The sequence below is a fragment of the Chiloscyllium punctatum genome, chromosome 16, assembly GCF_047496795.1.
Source record: "Chiloscyllium punctatum isolate Juve2018m chromosome 16, sChiPun1.3, whole genome shotgun sequence".
Lineage (NCBI taxonomy): Eukaryota > Metazoa > Chordata > Chondrichthyes > Orectolobiformes > Hemiscylliidae > Chiloscyllium > Chiloscyllium punctatum.
In genome coordinates, this window is record NC_092754.1 from 27,948,565 (window position 1) to 27,969,514 (window position 20,950).

Sequence of the window (20,950 nt, forward strand, 5' to 3'; positions counted from 1 at the left end):
TATGAGGAGAAGCTGAATAGGCTCGGACATTTTGCCCTGGAGCATTAGAAGGCTGAGGGGAGACATTATATGGGTTTATAAAATCACGAGGGGCATGGATAAGGAGAATAGCCAAGGACTTTGTCCTAGAGTAGAAGAGTCCAAAATGAGAGGGCATAAGTTTAAGGTGAGAGGGGAAAGATTCAAAAGGGACCTGTTGGCAACTTTTTCACACAGAGGGTGGTGCATATATGGAACAAGCTGCCAAAGGAAGTGACAGAGGCAGGTACACTTGCAATACTTAAAAGACATTGGACAGGCACACGGATATAAAAATTTAGAGATATTCGAGCCAAATGTAGGCAAATGGGACTAATTCAGTTCAGGAGATCTGGTTGGCACTGACAAGTTCGGCCGTAAGGTCTGTTGCCATGTTGTATGACTCTATGACTTATAATGTCAATAATTCATATTCTTTGGCCAAGATTCCAGGCCACTTCCTGCTTGAAGAGCAGGGCTGCCACTGAGACAAATGGGAGGAGGTCAGGAAGAAATGACCATCAGGTGGGAGGAGTGATGAGGAACTGGTGTCATTGAGTATGAGAATGACTAGGCCTTCAGTTCTGGAATACCTCCAGGTCTGCAATTCATCGTCTCAGAGTGTATATGTGCAGGAGTCCACAATGGAATACAGATTATCTTTATTAGGTAAGCTTGAAATAAATTATACTGGATCATTGAGAGGAATATAAATGTTGCAACTATTCAAAGACTTCTACTATGGAAATTATGTGCAGTTATGACAGGAAACACACATTAGTGACACTTTACCTTCTCCTGACTCACCATCTGACTAAACAGTCTTCCCAGGTAAAGCAGCATTTCACCTGTACCCTCACCAATCTTATGTATTGTATTCACTGCACTCAATACACCTTACTCTACACTGGAGAAACCAAATGCAGGCTGGGTGGCGGCTTTGCGGTACACCTCTGATTTGTGTGTAACCAGGACCCTGACTTCCCGTAGACGGTCATTTCAACACAGCGACCTGCTCACATCCCACTTGTCTGTCCTCAGCATACTGCAGTGCTCCAGTGTGTCACAGAAAACACTGAAGGAGCAACACCATACCTTCAAACTGGGCATTTTACAATCTTCTGGACTCAATATTGAGTCCAAGACCTTCAAATTGTGAACCCATTCCTTCCCTTTCTTTTAGCTTTGCTTGTTACATTCTCTGTCACAATGTCCTTCCCCTCCAGTGGGACTGCCTGTTCTTTCCAGTCTGGCAGTTAGACATACCATTGCCATTCTCACATCCTGATCACCTCATTTGAGCTATCACCACTCCAGCCAGCTTCACCCTCCTCACCCCAATTAAATAAATGCTGCTCCCTGCACACTTCACTTCAGCTCTGTTGAAGAGTCATCTGGATTCAAAACGTTAGCGTGCTTTCTCTCCGTGGATACTGCCTGACCTTCTGCTCCCTATGTAAAAAATGGCATTTATGAAAATGCAGCTCTCCTTTATTACTGCAGTGATACATGCTCAATGCGTGGAGCATGGCTTGAACATAACTCTTGATTTACAAGTAAATAAACTGACCTTATCCATTAGGTTTTTCATCAATTTGATCTCACTTTCCAAGTGTTTTATTTTACCATCTCGCAGCATCACTTCACGGATAAAGATCTCTTTAGCTTTGCGCAGCTTCTGTTTGTGTCTCATCTGTTTCTCATTATACAATCTGGTAAGAAAGAAAAACAAATCTTGGTTTTATTTCACACCTTTCATAGCCTCAAGATCCCAAAGTGCTTCAGAGCCAGTAATATTCCTTGAGAAATTGAGATATAGGTTTATATTGTGCAGCTCTTGCCTTTCTCTTGCACAACGCTCTTCTTAATCTAAGCAGAATTCTCTGGAGGATTTTTAACAGACACTATCGCCTAATGGCCTTGCTTCAAAAGAATGTGCAAATCGTTGGCATAGAAAACTTTTCCTCTTAACCTTATCCCTGTCCACCATCTCTGTAACAAAATATTGTGGAGAAATGTGTGCAACAATTTCAATGGTGGAAGGCAAGGATGCCCTGAGGCATGGTACATTGGCAAGACCAAGCAGATGCTACGACAATGAATGAATGGACACTGTGCAACAATTGCCAGACAGGGATGTTCCCTCCCAGTTGGAGAACACTTCAGCGATCAAGGACATTCGGCCTCGGAACATCAGGTGACCGTACTCCAAGGCAGATTTCAGAATACGTAACAATGCAGAGTTGCTGAGCAGAGGCTGATAGCTACGTTTGGTACTCATTAGAATGGCCTCAACCGGGACATTGGGTTCAAGTGACACACAGGTGACCCCACTACACTATAGACACACATTCTTCACACGATCACACTCATACACTCACACAGACCTTGTCTCTCACACACACACATTCTCTCTTAGACACCCTTATACACCCACACCATTTCACAGGCATATACTCCGCCAGTCCCATACACGCACGCGTGCGCACACACTCTTTCTCTCTCTCTTTTTCTCTCTCTCTCTCTCCCCCCTCTCATACGCATGCACAGACACATGTAAGTCTATGGGGTGAATTTGCATTTGCAGATTTGTATTTGCAGATACATTTGATTTTGTTCAAAAAGCACACAAGCTGTGGACAGTCAGTCCATGTGATATTTTACAAATTCCTATTTTTGAAGTAGAACTGGTCTGACTCAAGGACCAAAGGGTCTGTTTCCATGCTGTACATCTCTATGCCTCTAAGGTTGGAATACAGACAGACTCTAACCTTATACCTTTAATGCATTGTCTGAGCTGAGATGTCACCTTTTTTAATAAAACCTTAAGTTATCTTAGGAATGTGACTTGAAAGAAGTTCTGGATTTACATATTAATGAATTGAAACCTGCAATCCATTCTAAGTGATTAAATGCTTAACAGCAATCTAGGTTTATTCAATATATCACATCAGTCGTATGACACTTTGATCTTTTACTATAAATTCTGAGTCCTTTATGCCTGCTCCACTAGCTACCTGATGAAGGAGCATCGCTTCCAAAGCTTGCACTTCAAAATAAACCTGTTGGTCTATAACCTGGTGTCATGTGATTTTTAACTTTGTCCATCCCAGTCCAACACTGGCACCTCCACATAAAGGTGGAAAGGACCCACTCCTCCTCTTATGTACTTAGTGTTCCAATGTTGAGATATGATACTATTTTAATGTAAGCAAACAGAGAAGCTAATATGTACACAGCCAGCATAACAACCAGCAATTACATGGTGAATAGACAACACGTTTTAAGTGATGTTGGTTAGGAATAACAATTGTTCAGGCCACCTGCAGTGTAGAGTAACAGAATGCCAAAACTACACTTAAGAAAATAATGCAAGAGAAATATCACAGTTCAGAAGCCATGGAAAATGTGTACCTAATAACGTTGTATACTTATAATCTATGAGGCATGTTTACTTTGAAATTTGCTTTACTGTATATACTGGTATTCAGCATCAACTTTGACTTCAGAATTAGCACTACTTGATAACTGAGATGCTGCTATTGCCTGCACAAACACTTTGTTAGTCTTGTGAAAATGTAACAAGGCAATGGTAAAGATTAATGTTGCCTTTTGCTGGAAGATTCCCTGGTATTTTGTTCAGCTGCAGGTAAGGTCAAACTGCTAGTTGCTATGGATCTCTCCCAGTTGAAGAAAGTCAGAAATAAAGTATTTCTGACCTTTAACATCTGGTGCATATACAATTGTTTATTTGCTGCTGTGATTCTTTGGAGCTCAGCTTTCTCTATTTTGCCTGAGTGCATGAATAACATGTCTTAGTTCTAACCTCAGGAGCCAACCTTACAATATTAGTGCTTTTTTCTTCATTCTTCACACCATAGATCTGCCTGATCTGCAATCGACATTTTGTTGTCTTTGCCCACTAATGAACTGATTCGGATATTCCCTAATGCATTTCACAGAGGAGTTACCAAATAGAGAAAACTTACTTCTCAGGATGTAAACCAAGACCCCCTGTGTAAGTTCCCACTGTTTTTATTGCAATATGTTCAATTAAATTAAGAAAGGTGTAATTAAGCCCTCTCCATTTACTCTTTCTGATTGGACAGGAAAGGCAACTCACTTCACAATTGAGAATTACTGGTCCAGTTGCTGCTACTGAGACCAACAACATTTTCACAACTATAAATCGGTAGCTAGTACAGAGAAATAACTGTCTAAACTTTCTTATCACATAACAGGTGCCAAGGCTGGGCTCACTCCCGATTAGTTCCTATGTACTACCTACCACCCCTGACAAATTATCCATTTACTCACCTGACTTGCGAATCCAATTGTTGTAACATGTTCTGCAGCTCTTCCTTAAGTTTCTCTATCTCTTGTTTGTGCGTACAAATTTCATCCATCAATTTCTTATTAGCCTTTTGAGTACTGAGATTCTAATTGGAAAACAGCTTATATTAGCAGCTTTACAGTTTAAGATGAAATATAATATAGTTTCCTTTGGAAAGCACCAAATAATTATTCTTAATTTTAAAAAAAATGAGATGGGGCTGGTATTTCACAGTGCAATGATGTGCCCATCCACTGACCAGAAATTCATGAGGAACTCTATCTTGACCAATTATGGAAACTCAATTCAATTTTACATGCCTTCTTTGGTTAACTGTCTGCTACTGGGTCACCTATCCATTTAAGGGATAAACTCCTATCTCCAATTGGAAAGCTGGCCAATTCGAAAGCTGGGAGCTTTTCAGTCCCAGCAGCACCTCTGGAAGTGATGGCTCTGCAGGGACTGCAACCAGAAAGAACCAACAATCATGGAGCAGACCTGAAATATTGGTAAATAGGGTTCAGCTCACATGGACCAGGCAAGCCAAGAAAGGTGAGGGCAGAGGGAACTACTTCTAAGGAAGTGCCCCTCTGTGGCCACAGGGTGCTTAATCAGGAGGGTCACCATCATGATCGGGACAGCAAAAAGGGGATATGACATAGCTTTGGCAAGTAGAGTTAAGGAGAATCCAAAAAGATTTTATAAGTACATTAAAAGCAAAACTGTAACTAGGGAGAGAATAGGGTCCCTTAAAGATCAACATGGTGGTCTACGTGTGGAACCGCAGGAGATGGCTGAGATATTAAATAAATATTTCATATCAGTATTTACTGTGGAGAATGACATAGAAGCTAAAGATCTTGGTGAAATAAATATTGATGTCTTGAAAAGAGTTCATATTACAGAAGAGGTAGAGGTATAAATATGTGAACAGATTATGGAAAGATGGAGGAGCGACAGGGCGGTGGTGATAGGAGATTTTAATTTTCCCAATATTGACTGGGATTCACTTTGTGTTAGAGGTCGAGATGGAGCAGAATTTGCAAGGAGCATTCAGGAGGGTTTTCTAAAGCAGTATATAAATAGTCCAACTCGGGAAGGGGCCATACTGGATCTGGTGTTGGGAAATGAGCCTGGCCAGGTGGTTGAAGTTTCAGGAGGGGATTACTTTGGGCATAGTGATCACAATTCCGTAAGTTTTAAAATACTCATGGACAAAGACGAGCGTGGTCCTAAAGGAATAGTGATAAATTGGGGAAAGGCCAACTATACCAAAATCCGGCAGGAGCTGGGGAATGTAGATTGGGAGCAGCTATTTGAAAGTAAATCCACATTTGATATGTGGGAGACTTTTAAAGAGATGTTGATTAGAGTTCAGGAGATATGTTCCTGTGAAAATGAGGGATAGAAATGGCAAGTTAGGGAAGCATGGATAACAGGTGAAATTGTGAGACTAGCTCAGAGGAAAAAGGAAGCATACATAAAGTCTAGGTGACTGAAGACAGACGAAGTTTGATAAGAATATTGGGAATGTAGGGCCAACATGAAATGAGGAATTAAGAGGGCTACAAAAGGGGTCATGAGATATCTTTAGCAAACAGGGTTAAGGAAAACTCCAAAGCCTTTTATTCATATATAAGGATCAAGAGGATAACTAGTGAAAAGGCTGACCCAACCCAAGGACAAAGGAGGAAAGTTATGCGTTATGACAAAGGAGTAAGAGAAAATGGGTGAGATTCTTAACGTGTGTTTTGCATCGGTATTCATCGAGGAGAGGGGCATCATTGATGTTGAGGTTAGGGATAAATGTTTGATTATTCTAGGTCAAGTTGGCATAAGGAGGGAGGAAGTGCTGGGTATTCTAAAAGCCATTAAGGTGGACAAGTCCCCACGTCCAGTGGGATCGATCCCAGGTTACTGAGGAAGCGAGAAAGGAAATAGCAGGGGCCTTAGCAGATATCTTTGCAGCATCCTTGAACACAGGTGAAGTCCCGGACGATAGAAAAATTGCTAATATTGTCCCCTGGTTTAAGAAGGATAGCAGGGATAATCTAGGTAATTACAGACTGGTGATGTCAGTGGTAGGGAAGCTGCTGGCGAAGATACTGAGGGATAGGATCTAGTCTCATTTGGAAGAAAACGGGCTTATCAGTGATAGGCAACATGGTTTTTTGTGCAGGGAAGGTCATGTCTTACAAACCTAATAGAATTCTTTGAGGAAGTGACAAAGTTGATTGATAAGGGAAGGGGTGTAGATGTCATATACATGGGCTTCAGTAAGGCATTTAGTAAGATTCCCCATGGTAGGCTGATGGAGAATGTATAGTTACATGAGGTCCAGGGTGTACTAGCTAGATGGATAGAGAGCTGGCTGGGCAACATGGTGAAAGAGAGTAGGAGTGGAAGGGAGTTTCTCAAAATGGAAACCTGCGACCAGTGGTGTTCCACAGGGATCCGTGCTGGGACCACGTTTTTTGTGATATACATAAAAGATTTGGAGGAAGGTATAGGTGGTCTGATAAGCAAGTTTGCAGATGACACTAAGATTGGTGGAGTAGCAGATAGTGAAGGGAACTGTCAGAGAATACAGTAGAATGTAGTTAGATTGGAGAGTAGGGCAGAGAAATGGCAGATGGAGTTCAATCTGGGCAAATGCGAGGTGGTGCATTTTGAAAGATCCAATTCAAGAGAGAACTATACAGTAAGTGGAAAAGTCCTGGGGAAAATTGATGTACTGAGAACACCCTGTACTGGGTGTTCAGGTCCATTGTTCCCTGAAGGTGGCAACGCAGGTTAATAGAGCGGTCAAGAAGGCATATGGCATGCTTTCCTTCATCGGATGGGATATTGAATACAAGAGTTGGCAGATTATGTTACAGTTGTATAAGGCTTTGGTCTGGTGGCAATGGTCTGGTGGCCACATTACCAAAAGGATGTGGTTGCTTTTGAGAGGGATCAGAGGAGGTTCACCAGGATGTTGCCTGGTATGGAGGGCGCTAGCTATAAAGCAAGATTGAGTAGTTTAGGATTATTTTCATTAGAAAGACAAAGATTGACCTGATTGAGGTCTACAAAATCACGAGAGGAATAGACAGGGTGAATAGGGTTATGTGTTCAAAGTGAGAGGGGAAAAGTTTAGGGGAGATATGTGTGGAAAGTTCTTTACGCAGAGGATGGTGGGTGTCTGGAACGCTTTGCTAGTGAGGTTGTAGGGGTGGGCATGATAGCAAGATTTAAGATGTACCTAGACAGATACATGAATCGGCAGGGAGCAAAGGGATACAGACCCTTAGAAAATAGGCGACGGTTTTAGATAGAGGATCTGGAATCGGTGCAGGCTTGGAGGGCCAAAGGGCCTGTTCCCGTGCTGTAATTTTCTTTGTTCTTTGTTCTAAGAAGAGATGCTGGAGATCTCATAATACATAAACATCGATAAATCCCTGGCACCTGATCAGGTGAAGCTAGGGAAGGGATTGCTAGGCCCCTTGCTGAGATATTTGTATCATTGATACTCATGGGTGAGGTTTTAGAAGACTGGAAGTTGGCTCATGTGGTGTCATTATTTAAGGAAGACTGTAAGGAAAGGTCAGGGAACTATCGACTGGTCAGCTTTAAGTCAGTGGTGGGTACATTGTTGGAGGGGATTCTAAGGGACACGTGCATTTGGAAAGGCAAGGATTAATTAGGGATAGTCAACATGGCTTTGTATGTGGGAAATCATATCTCATTAACCTGACTAAGTTCTTTGAAGAAGTGACAAAGAAGACTGATGAAAGCAGAGCAGTGGACCTTGTTTAAATGGACTTCAGCAAAGCATTTGACAAGGTTCTGCATGGCAGACTGGTTAGTAAGGTTTGATAACATGGATGCAGTAGGAGCTAGCCAATTGAATACAAAATTGGCTTGAAGATTGGAGAGACAGTGTGATAATAGAGAATTGCTTTTCGGGCTAGGGGCCTGTGACCAACGGTGTGCCACAAGCATTGGTGCTGTGTCCACTGCATTTTTGTCATTTACACAAATGATTTGGATGTGAATATATGATAGAATAGAATAATCATTTTAAAATAGTCATTACAAAAACATGTACAGTGAAAAGTATTTAAGTCGCCATATCACACAGGGCCTACAATAATAACAGAAGGCATAGATAAGAAAAAAATTTTAAAAAAGAACTAAGCCAAAGACTATCTTAGTTTAATTCCTGGTTCCTGGGTTTGTACTGCTGCAAGATCATCATGCGGGCTGGTGGAATACTGGGCCAAAAGCCGCTGCCGAAGCAGGTTACCCCCTGCTGGGCCTCTGGAATCCCAGTGTGCAAGACTTCACTGTTGCAAAAACTGCCCAAAGGATTCTTGGGCTGTCGAATGCTGGGCCGAAATCATCTCAATGCCGAAGCCCCTGATGTAGCAACTGATACTGGGTCCCTGTACTCACCCCTCCACTGGCCACCTCCTCTACGCTGATTCTACAGTCCTACTCCAGGCTCATCATCCCCTTCATTGCCATCCTTCAGGTCCCACTGTGGACTCACCATCTGCCTCACCACCAACCCGCAGGTTCAGCTCCAAGTTCACTGGATGCCTTGCCTTTGTCCATCAGAGTTAGTAAGTTTGCAAATGACACCAAAATAGGTGGTGTAGTGGATAGTGAAGAAGATTATCTCAGAGTAGAACGGGACCTTGATTGGATGGGCCAATGGGCCAAGCAGAGGCAGATGGAGTTTAATTTAGATAAGTGTGAGGTGTTGCATTTTGGTAAGGCAGACCAAGACAGGACTTACACACTTGGTAGTAGGACCCTGAGGAATCTTGCAGAAAAACGAGATTTAGAGATGCAGGTGCATGGCTCCTTGAAAGTGGAGTTGCAGGTAGACAGGCAGATGAAGAAGGCATTTGGCATGCTTGCATTCATTCATAGGAACATATAGGAGTTCAGACATTATGTTGTGGCTGTACAGAACATTGGTGAGGCCATTTTTGGAATACCACGTACAATTCTGGTTGCACTTCTATGAGAAGGATGTTGTTAAACTTGAGAGGGTGCAGGAAAGATTTACAAGGACGTTGCCAGGACTGGACGATTTGAGCTATAGGGCTGAATAGGCTGGGGCTTTTTTCCCTGGAGCATGGAGGCTGAGGAGTGACTTTATCGAGGTGTATAAAATCATGAGGGGCATGGATAGGGTCAATAGCTAAGGACTTTTTCCTCAGGTGGGAGCTAGAGGGCATAGGTTTAAGGTGAGAGGTTTAAAACGACCTAAGGGTAGGAACTTCCTTCATGCAAAGGATGGTATATAAATAGAATGAGCTGCCAGAGGAAGTGTTGAAGGCTGGTACAATTACAACAATTAAAAGGCATCTGGATGGTTATATGAATGGGAAGTGATACGGACTAAATGCTGGCAAATGGGCCTCAGTCAGACTGGGATGTTTGATTGGTGTCGATGAGTTAGACTGAAGGGTTTGTTTCCATGGGAGACAGCGAGGTCTGCAGATGCCGTAGATCGGAGTTGAGAGTGTGTTGCTGGAAAAGCATAACAGGTCAGGCAGCATCCCAGGAGCAGGAAAATCGATGTTTCAGGCCAGAGGCCTTCATCAGGAATGAGGGCTTGTTTCCAATGCTGTATGACTCTATGGAGCTACCAAGATATACCTGACAACCTTCCCATGTTCCCATGTGGTAGTGCTCCCCTTCATTTGGTTACTTATGGGCTTCAGCTAGCCTCAGGCAGGGAATGCAGAAGCTTCACCATCACCCTCCACATCACTGGTAAATACCAAGGGCAGTGGGAAGTAACAGGCATGCCACCCTCACACCTGATTTTTCGTCTTCTGACAAAACTCAGTATGTTCCAAGACCCTGTAAAATCCAGACCTTGTTTTTCATTGTTCTGTTGTATTGTGCATAATATAATGCATCTTATGGGTGACTTCTCATTTGCGTTTCTTCCAGATTGAGAATTTTGCTTGGGAATTAGGGAGATGCGCAAAATTACAGCTTGGAGAATGAGGTAAACAAATCTCCAGAGCAGTTTATTAGTTTCACAACAATGCCTGTCGATTCAGCCAGGATTCCAGCTTTTGGTTGCTACCTTGGTGGAAAGTCTACATGTGCAAAAACTGGATGAGGCCTGGATCTGTCTATCCAAAGTGCTATCTTTACCCGCACTCACTGTCTTGGCTTACACATGAAGATTAGCCAACTGGATCAGATATCGAGGAGTAGGCAGTGATCATGGAACTTGATTTAATTCAATACTCTGCAGGGTTGTGGTGGTTCCATCATTGAGTTCATTCAGTACAGAGATTGTTAGTTCTCTAGATCTCAAAAACATCAAGAGATTTGTGGATAGTATGTAAAAATGGTAATGACTTAGAAGAGCAGTAATGACCTAGCTGAATGGAGGAGTAGGTTTGGTGTGCCAATTGGCATACTCCTACCCCTGGTCAAAAATCAATGTCTTCTGATGTTCAAGAAACATTGCTGATAAAAGAAAATCTAATTCCATGGACAACGTAATTAGTGCCACTCATTGGTATTTCATCTCTAAGTTGCCTACCTCAGAATACAAGGCCTCCTTTTCCTCTTCAAGAACATGCATCCGTGATTCCTGTTGCTGCATTTGCTGCTCAAGGTCACATCTGCCCCGTACTAAGCACCCTTCCTTCTCTAACATTGATTTGATTTGTTTCTGGAGCTCCTCTGCGTTCTGATCTGCAAGCTTCCTATCAAGATAGAGATGGAGAATTACAGGCAGGGTACAATATCTGTAACTCCTTGATCATTTTGTGGAGAGTATGAGGGTGACTGGCTATGAGAAACCTCTGGGGCTTGAATGTGTTAATGAGTAAGAGAGAGGATATGAGCAGCAGAGGAGAAGGCTGGTTTGGGAGCACTCCTGCTGGAAAACACAACAACACTGTACAGCCGGCACCTTCTGATTCTCTATCATTTCTCCATTTCCCAAATACTAAGCAGAAACTTTAAAACTTAAAGTGGTTTCCATTTGCAATGTGGAACCCCCAAGTAATTATATGAATGAAAAGTCCTGCTTCTACAGCAGGACACTTGGATGCCTTGAAATCTACCGTCGTAAAAATGGCAACAAGTCCATATGTGGTGGGTTGGATACGTGTTTCCATTTTATTCATTTTTAAAACGGATCTGGTTTCTGTCCCAACCTTCTTCTTTCCTGTTGTGCACATAGCCAGGCAAGATGAAGGGTAGGTAATGAATAAATAGCTAAGCCTAAAAGCCCAGATGCTAATACGTATGGGAACATTTCTATGTAATAAACATAATCAGTATAGCGGTAACATACAAACATTGCAGATTTGCGTTTACACAGGCTGGACTGTGTTATCAGGAAATTTTCACTTAACATACTCGTTGTGTAGGAAAAGGTACCTGGAAGATTCAATTTTGCGCATTTAAATCAAATCAAATGTAAGGCTGTTTTTACTTTTCCTTAAATATGTGCTTATGGAAAACAAGTTATACTTACAGCTGTCCAACTTTTAACCCTAACCCTTTTAAAGTTTCAAAAATGTTCAACACTTTCTGCTAGAAGCATAAGTTCAATTTTGCATGCTGTTCTTATAGCTGTGAGGCCTTTGCCCCACAGTCCATATGGATATCTCTTTCTTTAAAAAAAGGCTAGCCCACAGTTTTCTCATTCTTCTTGTACAAGTGCACAGTTGCCCAAGAGTGGTATCGAACCCAGGTCTCTGGAGCTGTGAGGTACCAGTGCTAACCACTGAGCCACCATGCCCAAGTAAAGACGTTTACATGTTTGATTTCATTTCCTTTACACAACAGTTCACTCTCTTTTCTAGAACGTCATGGGTTCCTGTCCGTCTGGAATTTACCTCTGAAGGAGTTCCTCTTGTAGCTGATTCTTGAGCTTGGCTGCTGTGTCCCTACTTTCCTTTAGCTCCGTCTCCAACACCTCCCTCTCCTTATTTCGTGCATCTGAGAGTCGCAGCTGATGCTGAATGCTGCACAACTGCTGCTGTATCTCTGCAGTCTTCAGGTCCAGGTCACATTGTGAATGTCCATGGGAGAAAGGGAGGAAAAGTGAGACAAGAAGTATTTTGTATAACTTACAAACAGCATTTTGCAAGTCATTTATTCATCTAAAAAATAAATGAATAGTGCTGATGAACAGATTTGGAAAATGTGCTTGAGAATAAGAGGTTTTCTTTAAAAGTAAAGGAATAACTGATTTGTTTACTAGCTAAAGTTCTATACAAAAGATGTACAGTATAGCTTCAGTTATTATAAAAGATTACAATATAAGAAACTCTTTTTAAGATCAAAACAGCGAAGCTGTTCTTCTACATCAGTGACAACTTTTGATTGGATCCTGTTTATTTATTAATTTATTGGCTGAAAGAAATAGGAAAAATAATTGAGTGAATTCTCAACTGGAATTCCACTTGGCTACATGTAATCTGAAAGCAAAGAGGATGTACCTCAGCTGACTTAAAACTTAAATAAATTAAGACATACTTTAGCCACAATTAGTTTTGAGTTGATGACCTTTGACTGCTGATAGACCTGGATAACCTGACTCACTGCAGGTAGGAAGAAGGAAATAAAAGAAGGGAGATGAAAGGCAAAGAAAGATATTTATACTAAAACCAAACACGTCTGTCAAAAATATCTCAAAGCATTTCACACATAATTAATTACTTTCAATTGCTGCTTCATGGAAAATATTATAATAAAATTCTTAGAAACCATGGAAATGATCATTTTTCAGTCTTTACTGCTAATGGTTGAGGGAGGAATGTTGGTTAAAAGACTGCGATAAGACAGAACTCGGCTTTGAATGATGCTACAAGAGATGATACTTTATCGATATAGTCCATTCCCACTGGAATGCCAATCTAATTAAACTGGTTACCTTCTAACTGTATGAAAACATGTCATTTGGAAGTCCAGGTAGAGGATGCACTGAGTGGGGCGATGCCAACATTTCCTACTTCTACATGGTTTTGAGATTGCCTCGTACGGAAATGCAATCACCAAGTCGCAACATTCTCCTCGACTTGAAATCAGGCAGATTCCAACTGTACTTCAAATCACTGCCCTTATACCACAGTTGGCTTTTGTTTTACCATTGAAAGAAATTATTGTCATTACTAATAAACAATTAAACAAATTAGTCTTAATAGAATGAGAATAGAATTACATAAATAACTTCTGTAACTAGCTGCAAAGCCTGGGGAATGAACACTAAGGTCAACACAAAAGTTAACAATTCTTTCACATTTTCATATTTAAGTAGCAAACTTCAATTTATGAAAAGGCCCCAAACAGGTAATTCTGTTTCAACTCTCACCTTTTTTTCTGCACTTTGAGTTTTGTTTTTTTCTGCTACGAGTTCATCTTGTACACTCTTTAACTGTTTGCTGAGGTGGAAGGTCTTGTTAGATTCCATTTCCAGTTCTTTCAGCCTCTGCTGCTTCATTTCACATTCAGATTTCAATACTAAGTTGTGTTGATCCAGTTCAGACACCCTACACTGTGCTGTTTTGTATTCCAAATTCATCTATGAATATAGATTTATAAAAAGTTAAGCAAACAATTTTGACCCACTACACCTGTGGTACTTACCTCTACATCAGTGCTACATTTTTCACAACACCCCAGAGATATCCATTCCACCCCTCCCTCCCTCTGACTTCATCCCCTCCTCTCAACCCCACTTCCTGCCATGTATTTACTATCTCTTTCGACCTTCTGTTCTCTGATGCTGAACGTTCTCTACATAGCAAAGTTCTCGGTTTTATCCCTCTGCATTTCCACTGGAATTAATGACATTGAACTCTTCTTCCATTGCTTTTGCCTCCATGCTCACTTCTTTGGACAGGTGTCCTCTCCCTCTCCCACAGACCCCTTCACCTAACTCCAACACAGTCCCTCTGCCTGGACGTCTCCCCCTGGCCTTGCACTCAACCTGTTCATTGAGAACTATTGACATGACATTGGTTGCCTCAATTTCTCTGCACCCCCTTCACACATTCCAACCTGTCTCCCTGTGAATTGACTGCACTCCATGTTCTCAGATCCAACTCTGACTTTGTAATTAAATGTGCTGACAAGGGTGGCACTGTTGTTGTCTGGCAGACTGACCCCTTTGCAGAAGCTGAGCATCAGCTCTCAGATACCTCCTCCTATGTCTTCCTGGACTATGACCCCCCATCATCGAACATCAGGCTACCGTGTCCACAACTGTCACTAACCTCATTTCATCTAGTGATCTCCCCCCCCCCCGCACCGACTGCCTCAAGTTCATAGCCAACCAACTCCAGACAGCTCACTTCTACCTCCTTCCCTTCTGCCTGCTCCTGCCTCACAGAACGCACGTTTTCCAATTCAACTTGGTTCTTCTCCCCTTGTCCACTCCATTCCCACTTACATCCACAGTTCCTCTGATGCTTTACATCAGTTTCAGTTTTTCCAGTTTGTGGGATTCAGTCACCTCCTCTTTACCACAGACTTACAATCCGTTTATCTATCCATCCCCCTCCAGGATGGTCTCAAGTTCCTCTGCTTTTTCCCTGGGAAAAGGTCTGAACTGTCCCCATCCAGCCCTGCTCTCCTCTGCCTGGCCAAGCTTGTCCTCACTCTGAATAAGTTCTCCTTTAACGCCTCTCATTTTTTTCAAGCCAAAAGGGTGGCCATGGGTATCCACACAGGCTCCAGTTATGCCTGTCTCTTTGTGGGATGTGCGGAACATTCCATGTTGTAGTCCTTTTCCGTCCCACACAATTCTTGCTCTGGTGTATCGATGATATCATCGGTGCTGTTTCCCTCTCTCGTCCGGAATAGGAAAAGTTTATCAATTTTGCTTCCAATTTCTACACTGCTCTCACCTTCATCTGGTTCATCTCTTACTCCTCCATTCCCTTCCTCAACAACCTCTGTTTCCATTTCTGGGGACAAGTCGGCCACCAATATTCACTACAAACCAACTGACCCCAACAGTTACCATGACTATACATTCTCACACCCCGCTTCTTGTAAAGACTCTATTCCATTCTCTCAGTTCCTTTATCTCGTTGTATCTGTTCTGATGACGCTATCTTTGACAAAGGGTCTCCAGAATGTCGACCTTCTTCCTCAACTAAGGATTTCCCAGCATCATGGTTAACAGGACCCTCAGCCATGTCTGATCCATCTCCCTCACTTCAGCCCTCACCCCCTCTCTTCCCACCTACAATAGCGATAGGGTACCTCTTGACCTCACCTACAATCCCACCAGCGTCCACGTCCAAAGGACCACATACCACTGTTTCCACCACTTGCAGTAGGATGCTGCCACCAGACAAATATTTCTCTCTCCTCCCTTTTCAGCTTTCCACAAGGACCATTCCCTCTGGGAAACCTTGGTTCATTCCTCCTTCACTGCCACCACGCCCCGCACAGCCCCACTGCATCTTCTCCTGTAACTGCAGAAGGTGTAACATGTGTCTATTTACTTCATCCCTCCTCAGTATCCAAGGGCCCAAATGCACCTTCCAGGTGAAGCAGCACTTTGCCTGCACTTCACACAATCTAGTCTACAGCATTCCCTGCTCACAATATTGTCTTCTCTAAGTTGAGGAAATGAAGCATGGACTGGGTGACCATTTCACAGAACACCTACGTTCTGTCCACAAAAATGACATTGATCTTCCAAGTGCCTGCCATTTCAACACACCACCCTGTTTGCTTGTTAACATCTCTCTCAGGCTTACTGCAATGCTCCAGCAAAACTCAGCGTGCAAGCTGAATAAACAGCACCTAATTTTTCACTTGGGAACTCTAAAGCCTTCTGGACTCAATATTGCGTTCAACAATTTTAGAGCTTGAGGCACCTTCTTCCATGGCCTTACCCCTATCCACCAGGCCTTGTTATCACATGGTCTGCTATTATACACAACCCATTGTTAGCCACTAATAGCCCCTGTTAGCAGCTATTCATTCTCCCAGACTGACTATTATCCACTCCTTTGTCAGTCCAACTGTTCTTCTCTGTCTTTGCGCTCTATCTCCACCTATTGTTTATCCCTTCCTCCTTCCCTGTACACTATCTTCTGCATAAAAAAACAACTTTTTCCCAAGAATAGGCAACAACACCTCCTCCACCATAATCCTCAACAAAGGACCCCCGCAAGACTGCGTACTCAGCCCTCTACTATACTCCTTATGAACTCACAACTGTATGGTCAAATTCAGACCCAACTGCATTTACAAGTTTGCTGACAACACCATTGTAGATCAGATCTCAGACAACAAAGAGACACAATATAGGCAAGGGCTTGAGTTTTTAGCAGCATGATGAAAAGGCAACAATCTTTCCATCAGCAAAATGATCATTGGCTTCACAAAGTGGACTGGAGGGCATACCCTTATCTGCATGAATGGTGCTGGGGTGGAGATGGTTGAAAGCGTGAAATTCCTGGGAGTAAAGATCACCAACAATCTATCATGGTCCAGTCATATCACTGCGATAGTCAAAAAAGCACAACAATCTTTTTACTTCCTCAGGAAGCTAAGGAAATTTGGCAGGTCCACAAGGTCTCTTACCAATGTTTCTAGATGCACCATAGAAAGCATCCTATCTGGATGCTTCACAGTGTGGTTTGGCAACTGCTCTTCCTAAGACTGCAAGACAATACACAGTTGTGAAGACAGCCCAGTCCATCACGCTAACCAGCCTTCCATTCATTGACTCCATCTATATTTCCCACTGCCTCGGGAAAGTAACCAACATTTAAAGACCCCTCCCACCCTGGTTATACTCTCTTCCAACCTCTTTGGTCAGGCAGAAGATATAAAAGTTTGAATACACATACAAAAGATTCAAGAACAGCTTCTTCCCTGCTTTCATCAGACTTCTGAATGGACCTTGCAAATGTTAATACTGATATTTCTCTCTATCACTCTGCACCTTCACTGTGGGTGTAACAATGTATTCTGTACTCTGTTCTGCTACCCTTATGCACTTTGTATGGCACAATCTGTTTTTATAGCATGCAAAACACACTTTTCACTACATTTTGGTACATGCAACAATATTAAATCAATCAATCAATTAATCTAACTATCTATCAATCAATCAGATAAAGTCAGTTCCGAAGAACAGTTACCGGACCAAAAATGTTAACTCTGATTTTTCTCCACAGAGGCTGTCAGACGTACTGAGTTTTTCCAGGAATTTCTGTTTTTTGCAACATTTTCCACATTCTTTAATATTTTTCTTCAATAGATTATTCAACTCTCTCATAACTTTTGTAATTCAATCAGCTTCAACAGCTAGTTGTTAGTATAGTCCACATTCTATTAAACTTTATGGGAGGAAAGAAAATTTAACTTACCACTTTATGGTTTTAGTACATAGTTGTTCAATAGTAGGGGCAAGGGCTCAAATTTGGGAAATTATTGTGAATCAAAGAGTGGTGTTTAAAGGCAACAGAAGAATCAATTCATGCTACACATAATAACTAGACAATGATAAGCAAGGACAGAAAATGCAGATGGAAGAACAAACCAGCAGATAAGAACAGAGGTTATAAAAATAATAAATGCACAAAACTGAATGCAATGTGTTTGACTTCACACAGCATTCGAACCAAAATAGGTGAACGAGTTGTACAACTTGAGAAAAACAACTACAATCTGAGATGTGTTGGCAGGATGATCTAGATTCTGACCTGAATATTGAAGGATATGTACATTTAGGAAGGACAGGAAGCTAGGAAAGCGTGGAGGAGTGGCTCTGTTAATTCAATGAATCACAAAATTGTTACAGCACAGAAGGAAGCCATTCAGCCCATCATGCCTACAGTGGCTCTTCAAACAAGTATCATTACCTAGTGTCAATCTCCAGCTTTATCTCCACACCTTTACACAACTATTTCTTTCTAAATAATCGTCTAGTGCCCTATTGAATGGCACAGTTGAACCTGCAATCACCACATCTCCAGACAGTGCATTCCATACCCTAGCTGTTTGCTGAGTGAAAAAGTTATTTTAAAATCAGTCTTGGTTCTTTTGTACATCATGTTCAATTTATACCCTCTTGATCTTTTACAAGTGGGACACTTTCACCTGATCTATTCTACCCAGTTACCTCATAATTTTGAAAACCTTTATCAAAACTCCTCTAAGGCTCAACAAGGAGAACAGTCCCAACCTCTCAATTTATCCACAATTGAACTTTCTCAACCCTGGACAAAGTTTTGAAAAGCGCTTCCATACTCTCTCCAGCGCATTTACATCTTTCCTATAATGTGGTGCCCACAACTGTATGCAGCATTCCAGCTGAGGTCTCTAAGTGTCTTATACAAGTTCAACATGACCTCCTTGCTCCTGAACTGAAAGCCCTTATTAGTAAAGTTGAAGACAATGTGTTACATAGAACATAGAACGTTACAGTGCAGTACAGGCCCTTCAGTCCTTGATGTTGCACCTACTTGTGAAAATAATCTGATGCTTATCTATCCTATACCATTCCATTATTATCCATATGTATGTCCAATGTTCATTTAAATGCCCTTAACGTTGGTGAGTCTACTATGTTGCAGGCAGACCGTCCCACGCCCCTACCACACTCTGATTGAAGAAACTACCTCTAATATCTGCCCTAATTCTATCAACCCTCAATTTAAAGCTATGTCCCCTCGTGTTAGCCTTCACCATCCGAGGAAAAAGGCTCTCACTGTCCACCCTATCTAACCCTTATCTTATATGTTCAATTAAGTCACCTCTCAACCTTCTTCCCTCCAATGAAAATAGCCTCAGTTCCCTCAGCCTTTCCTTGTAAGACCTTCCTTCCATACCAGGCAACATCCACACCTCCAGTTCTTTATTAACAAATTTCTAGATTTGCCACCTTCAACAATCTGTGGAAATTTATACTCAGGTCTCTCTGCTGATGCACCCCCTTTAAAACTGTATTCCATAATTTATATTGTCTTTCAATGTTCTGCACTGAACTCACCTGTCACCTGTCTGCCCATTACTGTAATATGTCAATGTCGTTTTGAAGTTCCACACTGTCCTCCGCAAACTTTACAATTCTTCCAAATTTTGTGTCATCTGCAAGTTTTGAAATTGTCCCTTGAACCAAAATCCATCAGATCTGAAAGATCATTACTATATATCAGGAAAAACACTGACCTCTGTGGAACTCTACTACAAACCTTATTCCAGCTCAAAAAATACCCATTACTCTTTGTTTCCTATCCCTTGGCTAATTTTGCATCCATGTTGCTACTGACCATTTTATACCATGATCTATAACTTTCCTCGCAAATCAGTATCAAATGCTTTCAGAAAATCTATGTACATCACATCAAAAGCATTACCTTCATTGAGTCTTTCCTCTATCTCTTTAAAAACTCCAGCAAGTGAGTTAAACATGATTTCCCTTTTAGAAATGCATGCTGACTCTTCCTAAGCAATCCACCTTTTTCCATATGACAACGAATGCTCTCCTGAATGTGTGGGTGGAAGCATCCTCGCTATCAAAGTTAAACTGACTGAACTATAACAGCTGGGATTATTCTTCTCAGCTTTTTTGATTTTAATTGTAATATTTGCAATTCTCCAGTCATCTGGCACCTCCCCCTGAGTCCATGGAAGACTGAAAGTTTGTGGCCCGTGACCCTGTAATTTCTTCACTTTCTTCAAAATCTTTGCTGCATCTCATCCAGTCCTGGTGCCTTGTCAACATAAAGAACCAATAGTCTATCCAAAATTTCTTCCTTATTAATTTTGAACCCTTCCAGTGACAGATTTTTCTCCTCTATCACCATGAAGTGAGCAGCAGCCTGCTCTATTGTAAAGACCGATGTACAGTATTTATTTAACACTACATCAAGCTCTGAGTTCATAAACATCCATTTGTTCTTAGCCACATGGTGGGCTGGAAAAACTGTCCATCATTTTGCTTCATTACAGGGAGCAAGAGTCTCCCACACAAATATTTCTAAAAGTTAAACGGAGCTTCTGAAAGGAATCTGAGACATTCCTCCTCTTATAATCCAACTCTATTTGTGAAGAATTCCACAGTTTGGTATTATAGAACAAATTTACAATCTTTCAAACAAAAGAAATCTTCACAAACACATTCTATACTTAGCAATCAGAGGAAGTCTTACCCCAGGTTTCTTTACTGGGAATTACTGGCAGCCAGAGGTCAGAGAAGCCAGGAGCTACAAATAAGCAAGGAAAAGAAAAATCAAAACTTTCACTGGCATTTAAATGAACTTTTTAAGGGAATGTGATAACCACAGCCAGTTACTGAAATCGGAATTCAATAAAAATCTGGAATAAAAAGCTAGCTCAATGAAGATCATGTAACCACTGTCAGTTCATTAATGTCTTCTTAAGGAAGGGAACCTGCTTACTTTACCTGGTCTAGTCTACATATGATTCCAGATCCACAACAACCTGATTAATCATTAACTGCCCTCTGGACAATTAAAGATGGGCATTAGTGTTGGTCTAACTAGCGACATCCACATCCCTTGAAGGACTGAACATAAATCACCATGAAAGAGCATTTCAAAACGTAGTTACAAAATAGTATGCATATTT

General features: G+C 41.7%; 1 protein-coding gene across 9 annotated transcripts in view; it reads right to left on the reverse strand.

The window, feature by feature from the left end:
- ccdc30 (coiled-coil domain containing 30) overlaps nt 1-20,950 on the reverse strand; it is a 160,461-nt gene that overhangs the window by 29,563 nt on the left and 109,948 nt on the right. For 8 of the 9 annotated variants that reach the window (XM_072586608.1, XM_072586610.1, XM_072586609.1 and 5 more), the window contains 5 exons: nt 13,701-13,910; nt 12,223-12,380; nt 10,914-11,079; nt 4,336-4,457; nt 1,589-1,730 (listed from right to left, as the gene is read on the reverse strand). In XM_072586608.1, the coding sequence (XP_072442709.1) occupies nt 1,589-1,730; nt 4,336-4,457; nt 10,914-11,079; nt 12,223-12,380; nt 13,701-13,910 (798 nt within the window). The remainder of the gene's footprint in view (nt 1-1,588; nt 1,731-4,335; nt 4,458-10,913; nt 11,080-12,222; nt 12,381-13,700; nt 13,911-20,950) is intronic. The other variant, XM_072586614.1, reaches the window with a different exon arrangement.